Source organism: Archocentrus centrarchus, chromosome 22, assembly GCF_007364275.1.
Source record: "Archocentrus centrarchus isolate MPI-CPG fArcCen1 chromosome 22, fArcCen1, whole genome shotgun sequence".
Lineage (NCBI taxonomy): Eukaryota > Metazoa > Chordata > Actinopteri > Cichliformes > Cichlidae > Archocentrus > Archocentrus centrarchus.
The window spans coordinates 21841468-21850548 of record NC_044367.1 but is presented as its reverse complement, the minus strand read 5'-3'; the positions used below and the strand labels follow the sequence as shown (position 1 = coordinate 21850548).

General features: G+C 38.4%; 1 protein-coding gene across 1 annotated transcript; it reads left to right on the top strand.

Annotated features, from left to right (window-relative positions):
• The first annotated feature begins 2025 nt into the window (after positions 1–2025).
• On the top strand, positions 2026–8589 carry chp1 (calcineurin-like EF-hand protein 1). The gene is given in 9 exon segments (XM_030719424.1): positions 2026–2417; positions 2690–2762; positions 3747–3827; positions 4412–4433; positions 4436–4541; positions 4651–4676; positions 4678–4713; positions 5976–6098; positions 6950–8589. Coding segments are annotated over 9 exon segments (636 nt in total). The 5' UTR covers positions 2026–2350; the 3' UTR covers positions 7052–8589.
• The last annotated feature ends 492 nt before the right edge of the window (positions 8590–9081 follow it).

Below are 9081 nucleotides of genomic sequence, written 5' to 3'. Positions count from 1 at the left end.
CAGTATTACTGCAATTTACAGTCGTTCAGTTCAGTCTGATTTTAAGGGCATTTGGCAAAACACCCACGGCACAAACCAAAAATAATATGTCTGCATCATAAACCGGGCCTTAGAAAAAGTACCAACTACAGTATGTTGAACTAAACAGAAGGAAAAACGAACGAGAAAACAAGGCAGGCTGCCCTAAACTGGTTGTCCCTGGTTTTCCAGACATTTCTGATTTTTTTTTTCTTTCTTTCTTTGACCCTGAGCTCTGTGCAGTCAGCTATGTCACCACCCACACCTCCATCACCTTTGTCAGCCTTTCTATCACAAGCTGCACTTGAACTCTACAAAATGTAAAGACACTAATATTTACTCACTTTATCGAGATAATATGCATGCTTTGTGTTTTAAAACGGTCACTTGTATACTAATAACAAATATAAATTGATTTAAACTAAAAATGTTACTACAAAGCAAGAGCAGCAAAGTTACAGTAATGGTACGAATTGCAGTTGAAGTACAGGTGATACATTTGGTGACTGATTACAAATTCATTCCAATATAAATAAATATCTGGAAATTTTTAAAATGTATTAATCCTTAGATGGTTCTAGCATATTTTTCCTACCTGCAAAGGTGTCCTGATAGAAGGATTTACAAGAAATTCCTCTTCAGTATTTCTGACTGGGTCGAACCATCGTGGTTTTGCACTTCCCATGACTGGCCAATAGGTGCCAGTGTTCAGCTAAATACATGCCTCTGCAAGAGAAGTTTTTGTCCTCTGTAGGGACCACTATGCATGAAAAGTTTAAAATTAAAGCTGCTGTATTTATACTCTGTTTGGGTTCTTTAATTATTCACTAGCTGCATTATTCAAGCCCCGTATATGTTATAAACACTACTGTGCAAAGGTTTTGAGCCACTCCTTTATATTTTGTGTAGAAAATTGGAGATAGGTGGTTTATATATGGAACTACAGTTATGTGAAGCAAAAACAGAGTTTGTACAATTCTAATTCGCCTTGAGGCGACTGTTTGTTGTGATATGGCGGTATATAAATAAAACTGAAGTGAATTGAATTGAATTAATGATTCTGAACGTCATTGTTTGTTGTGACCACCTTCATTCAACACAGCCTGAACTCTCTTAGACAGCTTTCTTGTAATTTGTATAAGTAGTATTCAGGAATAGTTCTCCAGGCTTCTTGAAAGGCATTCAAAGCTCTTCTTTGGATGTTGGCAGCCTTTTTGTCTGTTCGCTGTAAAGATGATCGCACAGGGTTTCTGTAATATGTAGCACTGAAACAGGAGTGCCGTTCCAATCTCATTGTACATTCTGTATAATGACAAATAAAGGCATTCTATTCTATTCTAATGCTTAGGTCCGGGTCTGGGGAGACCGATCAGTAAGTTGAAATTTTGACCCTAAATTATTTTTATATAATTGTTTTTTTCTCTCTTTATTTTTTGAGCAAGAAAGGATGGATGCAACTTCATGATTTTTTTTTTCCCCACAGTTTCAGTGAACTGCGTAAGGGCGAAAATGTAATCAAATATAATGGAAGTGAAATCCACTTTGTGTTTGCCTGGGAATTTTGTAAGAAAATTGTTTGGTTTTATTATGTTTGTCCTTCTGGTAAAAATAATAGGAAAAAAAGGTATTTATGATGATGCAGAGGTCACATAAAAGTGGTTTGATCTTGAAAGTTTTAATGCATTTAGGAAAACAGTTTTCTTTAATTAATTTTTTTTTTTACCTATTTTTATTTGTTTGTTTCAGCCAGGAAACAAAACCCACGGACATGTTTCGGGCAAATAATGCATATAATTTTTCTATATTTTTACATTTTCAGCCGTATTTCAGCTCCAGTCTGACGGTTATCATTGAGGAGACTGCTCCGTCCTGTCCAGTTACATTTTAATTAATATTTTAATAAGCATTGGCTAGTCTTCTTTAAAGCTGTAATTATTGGTTTACACAGCAGGTGATGTACGTGAAATTTAAGCAGGCATCCAACTTTGCCACCTAATCCTGCTGAGGACGTCCCGGCAGGGAGGCGGCCTCGGGCCCCGCCCCTTCATTAACCAGGAAGGTAACCTCACCGAAATCCGTCCGGGGAACGTGAAAACGTCCCGGCGTATCGGAGAAAAGCTGTCCCAGCACACAGACTGCCAGCTGAGCTACGCTGACAAGAGGATAAACAACATATTTCTAGATTGAACTCCAGCCGCGTTCGTGGTTAACTGAATAAAGTAGCTGTTAGCGCGCACGGTTAGCTTGTTTGCTAACTTTAATAGAAATCCTTGGCGAGCTTGTGACGCCTTAGGGAGTCATCTCGATTTTAACACCCCTTTAACATTTCACCATGGGATCCAGAGCATCCAGATTACTCCGAGAAGAGGAAATTGAAGAAATTAAGAAGGAAACTGGCTGTAAGTTTAGCTCAGAGTTGAGTTCTTGTTATGAAGATGAAAACTCTTGGACATGAGCTAACCGGCTGTCTTTCTCTGTGGTTAGACACAGCCTGAAAGGTTCTCAGTAAAATTTGACACACTGACTGCTGTTTCTGTTTAAAGCTGTTCCCATTTGCTCTCTATATTCTGCTAGTGTAATGAGGTGCAGGATGTAGGTGAAAGGTTATTACAGATTTGAGCTGTCTGTTATCTTCTGCTCGTCTGGTAGTAAAAAATCTTTGTCCCTGCAGTCTCCCACAGTCAGATCACTCGCCTGTACAGCCGCTTCACCAGCCTGGATAAAGGAGAAAACGGCACCCTCAGGTGAGCAAAAGCACAAGCAGGAGCCACACGCTGCGGCTCATTTGTTTGGTTACTTTGCCAGCCGCGATTACAAGGACATTTCTCCGTTATCGAGGTCAGTTTAGCAGTTAAGGGTTCTGATTGATTTCATTATGAGAAACAATAATAAAAAAAAAAATCTACAAGGGTATTTAAATTGAGAAAAATCATACAATGTACAGTCTTTTACTAATTTGGTCTCTGTCAATGCCTTATTTATAGACAAAATGGTTAGAGACAAAGTATTCTCCTGATTTAAAGGTGGTCAAGGTGAGTTCTGTCACTCACTTCAGTGATGAGGTCATTTAACAAAGTCTAATGTGGAGACATGGAGCTTATCTGCCACAGAGGTTCCGACTGTCTTAATTGATGGGTGAAGAAATGAGAAATTATTAAGCAGTTAAAACTTTACTGCCCCCCCCCCCCCCCCCCCCTCAATGATTCCTTGAACGGGGGGCAGTTTCTCAAGGGCAAGTACACACACACACACACACACACACCTCTGTTTGGTTTCATTGAACTCAGACATGTGAAAAAAGTTGTTTACACAACAGTTTCCTTGCTGTACTTTTTTCTTCCTCAAGTGCTTCCAGTCACAGTAGAAGTCACGTTTGTCCTCATGTTCCCTCAATGTGACTTCCTTATTATTTCATTAGTTGTCACAACACTGATATTTCACAGTCTTATTCCCAGTCCAATCAGTGCAGTAAGAATAATTTTCAATGTGTGGCAAATTTAAACATTTAATATGTATAACCAGCTTCTTGTTTTCATAAACAAATATTGAGTTATGTCTTATTTTGCATTCATCACATTAGTAAAGACATGACCTCATGAGTTTTGTAATGTGTCATGTCTTAGTGAAGCACATCACCTCTTAGTATAATAAATTGTTGGGTTAAAATGAGCAGTTAAAACACACTGAGTTTGGAATTTAACTGTGATCATGTCTGCTCATGTCTACAGTCGAGAAGATTTCCAGAGGATCCCTGAGTTGGCCATCAACCCTCTGGGAGACAGAATCATCAATGCATTCTTTCCTGAGGGGTGAGTAGTTTGTGTTATTGCTCTGCAGTCCTTTGGAGGGCTTGTTTGTGCACTGCTGTAAGGTTGAGTCACCAGCACCATCGCCACAAAGCTAGACCAGACCGTAATGCCTTTCAGTTGTGGCTTCCTGACTGCAGACTGGAGAAACAGTCTTTACTGCCAAGTCTGTGTGGCAATAAATCAAATTGGGTTTTGAGTCATATACTTGACAGTTATTTGGATGTTTTCATCACTCTGAAAGTCAAAAATACAAAACAAATGTCTTTAGATATATCATTAAAATCCCAAAAAAGTTACATGTGTAGGCGTTGAAATGGTAGATGCGTCTTTTAATGGTTTCAGACGGAATCTGGTTTCTCTGGTTTTGCCCTGTTTGGTTTAGAACAACTCGAGAATAGAGGAAGAAACCATTCAAGTCTGCACAATGGTGTTACGTTACTACTCATTTTATTGCTTTCATTGTGTCATCCACAATGCACATTTTGGGTACAAAGGTAATCTGACAGAACTTTTAAAAAAAAACAGCCCTTTTGGGTCTTATTTCCAGAAAGTTTTAGTAAATATTTCTTGTTTTTGATTTTTAGAGAGGACCAGGTAAACTTCAGTAGGGGTTCATGCGAACCCTGGCTCATTTCAGACCAATCGAAGACAATGAGAAGAACAAGAACGCCTCAGCCTCTGAGCCACTCAACAGCAGGACAAACAAGCTGCTCTGTGAGTGTGGAGCACTGTCACACAGAGGTGTTAGGGTGGAGCCGCTGATCAGTATCATGAACATTCATAAGAATTTGCTAATGTCTCTGATTCATTCCCCCCCCCCCAGTTGCTTTCCGTCTGTACGACCTGGACCAGAGATGACAAAATCTCTCGGGATGAGCTGCTGCAGGTGAGTGAGTTGGCTTGGAGTCATTGTGTAGTTTGTGGATAAGCCAGACGGTGAATAAACATCACAAATATTTTGGCTGCTGTGAGATGTATAAGAAAATTCATATATATTTATAATGCCACACCCATTTATTTTATTCTCTTTTGTTTCTTTTAAGAAGTTAAGTCAGCCCTGAATATTGTCAATGTGTTTGATTCTGATATTTGAGATGTTGCCTATTATTTTCTGTGCCTCCCTCAGTGAGGCAGTGAGTTTTAAACATTCCCAAAACAAATAGTAATGATTAGCTGCTATTGGTTCACATGCCCTCCACAATTGGTTCCTACACCTCGGTGTGTTTTCTGGGTGGTAGAAATAAAAAAAATAAATAAATAAAAAAAACCTTATGATGGTTTTCCAAACTGAATTCCCTCCAGGTGTGAGAGAGGCAAGGTTTTTTTTTTGTTTTTGTTTTTTTCTTATGTGCAAATATATTTCCCATTGCCCTGCAGATGATAAAACTATTTTGACTTCACTTTGCTTTGTATCTTTATGGTGTTGGGTGTTTCACATCTGAGGATTCTTGGAAGCCCTCATAAGTCTAGATGTTATTTTATGTCTACTATTCTTATTTGTATATTTGACAGACTCTATACATTTTCAAACATTATTCTTTCCTTCCTGTGTGAATATCCATTATTATTCCTGCTGAAAATATTTGCTGTATGTTAACTGTCAGACTCTATGTTTTACAAAGGAACAAGTGCTATTACACAGTATTCATTTTAAAGTACTCTGCAGAGACGTGGATTTCCATGTCACTAAGAAGACTTTGCCCTTGTGCTGATAATGATGTGATATCTCACCTTAACTACAGGCTGATCTGTCCCAGACAGTCTAATGTCCTGTATTTTGGCTTCCTTTGCGTTATTTATTGTCCCTCTGTAAAGCTGTGTCTGGCTCAGTGACATTCTGTGACCTGTAATTGCTGTAAGCTCTGAGTTAAATGACTCAGTCGCATCGCTTTGTTTTACGCAAAACATTTACCATGTCAACCTGCTTCATGTGAGGCATGAAACCTGTAGGGCTAAATGTGTATTTCTGAGTCCTATTTGTGCACTTGCTTTTAACTAATTATGTGTGCACTGTCAATAATAATCATGTATTTCCTTGCCACTGAACCAAAATAGCCATAAATTGTCTTGTGCAATGCTAAAATGTGTCACCTTGTTGTTTGGTGACTCTTAATAACCATACAAATATTTTCTTTTGGTTTTTTCCAGGTTTTGAGGATGATGGTTGGCGTCAACATTTCAGATGAGCAGCTTGGCAGCATTGCTGATAGGACCATCCAGGAGGCTGACACAAATGGAGATAACTGCATTTCCTTCAATGAATTTATCAAGGCAAGCTTTGTGCTCAACATACATATTTGTACTGCTGTATGTTTTCCTTTTCTTTTTAAGCTAACCACTGAAGCATTGCTGCCATACTTAAAATGACATAACAGATGCTGTTTGAGGGATGCTTTTTAATTTAAAAACTGACCACTACCATGTGCAGGTGTATTTTTAGCATTTGAGGCCCCAGTGGGACCAAAACTAGAGCCCAGGACTGACCACAGAGAAAATATATCAAGGATACATTTTACATAGCACAGAATGTTTCTCCATGTGTACAAAATTGACTGTGTATATTTGTTATTAAGAGAGCATGGAGTTTATGGGATGAAATAATTTTAGTTAATCCAGCCCCGGTTCTCACAGTTGTGTGGGTAATCATTTATAGACAAGTTCAACGTTCACATAGTGCTTTTGTAACGTTTCCAAAGACTTTTTTTTTTTTTTTTTAGATTATAAAAAATGTGTTGCTTTTGCCTTACAGTCACAATTAAAGCTATTTGTGGAATTGCTGGACAAAAAAAAATGTCATAATGTAACATTTAACTGGTCCAAGCAGGACCGAAGTTGCAGTGCTTTAATGGGTGATCCAGCACCCAGGAGAGCAATGAGGGTTCACCCACGGGGCAGGAGAGCTTTGACTTATTTTTACTTGCTGTTCAAGCAATTGCACAAGCCTATGGTTATCTGTAGGATGGGCTTAAAGCAGATAGGTGAGAGCTGCAGCAGGCTTTTTTTCTTTCTAGCATCCATTTTCTAATTTTCTACCTGCTGCAGATTTAAATATAATAGCACAGCACATTTTTTTGTTTTAGTTTTATTGGTAGTGTAACTTGTCTTTTTTTTTTTTCCCTCAGGTCTTGGAAAAGGTGGACGTGGAACAGAAGATGAGCATCCGGTGTCCTGCACTAAAGTTTCTTTTTTTTTTCTCTCTTTTTTTTGAAATCTTATTAGAGTAGAGCTTGATCATATCAGTTGATGTCAGGACACAACCTCATCCAGCTTCTCAGCGGGCTGCTGTGGCCCACACTATGGGTTCATTCTGTCAGGCCAAGCATCGGGTAGATGACGTAATTAACCTTGAGTTTTCTTTCTGCCTTTGCACTGCTCTGTAAACAAAGGGGAAAAGTTGCGTGCCTTGGGTTTGTTTTATGCAATGTCACTGTGTATTTTTTCCTCCCAATAATGATACATTATTTATTAGAACACTTTTAGAGGGTAACAGTTATTACCACTCCTGTTCATTTTTCACATGAAAACTGATTTATAGCACGGTATATACGCTTTTTGCTATGCAGTGAGTAAGTTATAAGTTCACTCATGCTGTTTCACTGATATTAGCGAAATCTACGTCTTGTCCCTGTAAATATGCAAAGATTCAAAAATGTGTGATTCTGCTTCAGAAAAGTCAGTGTTTTTAATTCCATCATGATCTTATGATCTTCCTTTGAGTGAGCCAGACCAGCCACTCTCGATTGTTTCTTGAAGCAAAGTGGGACCCGTCCCTCGGGTGGTTTCTTGCTCAGTGAAGTGTCTGTTTCCCCCTTTGTAACTTATTAGCTAAACGGTAAACAGAACCCATGATCGTGCTTGTGTGTTCTTTTTCATATAATCAACAGAACTATTGCCAGTAGACTCTAAAGCTACTTATAGCTGCTCCGTCATTCACAGCAGGTAGCACCACGTTTGATTTTGCTTGTTTTTTTTTTTTTTGTTTTTTTTATAATTTAAACATCAGATGCCTTTGCTGATCGGGATCGAATCACTAGAATTTGTCATTTGTTTGATAAATGTGTAAATCACTACACCATGGAGTCACTACTTCTAGTAAGACTGTAATTGTGGTCCTTTTGGAGCCACTGCTTGTTAGTGTGATGTTAAAGGATGGCTCACTCAATTAGAGGTGAAAGCAATGCTGTGAAGATCTCAAAATGCTGCTTTCTCTTCAGCATTGGAGACTTTCCCAGCATGTTTTCTGATATCCTCAAAATGTATCTGGCACCCGGACCAGCCCTCAAAGCTTTGAGACTTAATGAAGCCCTGGCTGTGAGAATTGAGTTGGAAATTGGGCCGTGGAGCAGGTAGTTTGACTTAGAGCATGTAAAGATAACACATGATGCTTCTATTTATTTGATCAGTTTCCCTGCACATAAGAAAAAGTGTTGATTTCTGCTCTGCTCCACATTTGTCATGATTTCTTTCCTCACTGATCAGCTCCTGAGACTAAAGAGTATTCCTTTATTTTTTTTTGTTGCACAGCCTAGTGTGCGTGAACTGGAAAGCAGATTTCCGGCCCTTTTTATTAATCTTTAAGTGTGAGTCGAAATCATTACAAGAACAACCCTCCAGCGCAGGGAAAAAGAAAAAAAACATTTCAACCCATTTTGTCAATCATTCTGTGATTATTAGTCAGATGTGAATCATGTTATGTGATGCTGGTCTTGGTATTATCAAAGTGATTCAGTAATTTGATTTGAATAAAAATTAGTGCCATGCTTTTTGTGTGTGTCTTTTGTGCTGTTCACACAGCTGCTCTATGTAGTTTGGAAAATTTATTCTTTTGCATTAAAAAAATTGTAGAGTGTGTTTGAATTAAGATATGACAAAATTACAACTATATCTGTTCTTTTGGATCAGTTACTTACCTGATAAACATCATGATTATACTGTAGATGTATATAGAGAAATAAAGTGGACCTATTATGTTTTTCTTATTTTCTGTGTGAAATGTACTGTTAGAACTGTGGATACTCTTATTAAACATAGCCAAACATTCACATTATGAGATCAGTGTATGAACAAGTGATCCCATGTTACCAAACAGACCTCAGGCTGCTTCAGATTTTTCTGCTCTTAGTATTCTTAATGCATGGTCATCAGGCACTGTGGGTACAGAAGCTCCACACATTTTGTGTTCAAACTTTCTTTTTGCAGTCGTCAGCTTATTAGATGAACCTTGCATTAAAGAGTGGGTGGCCTCAAAGGAGAA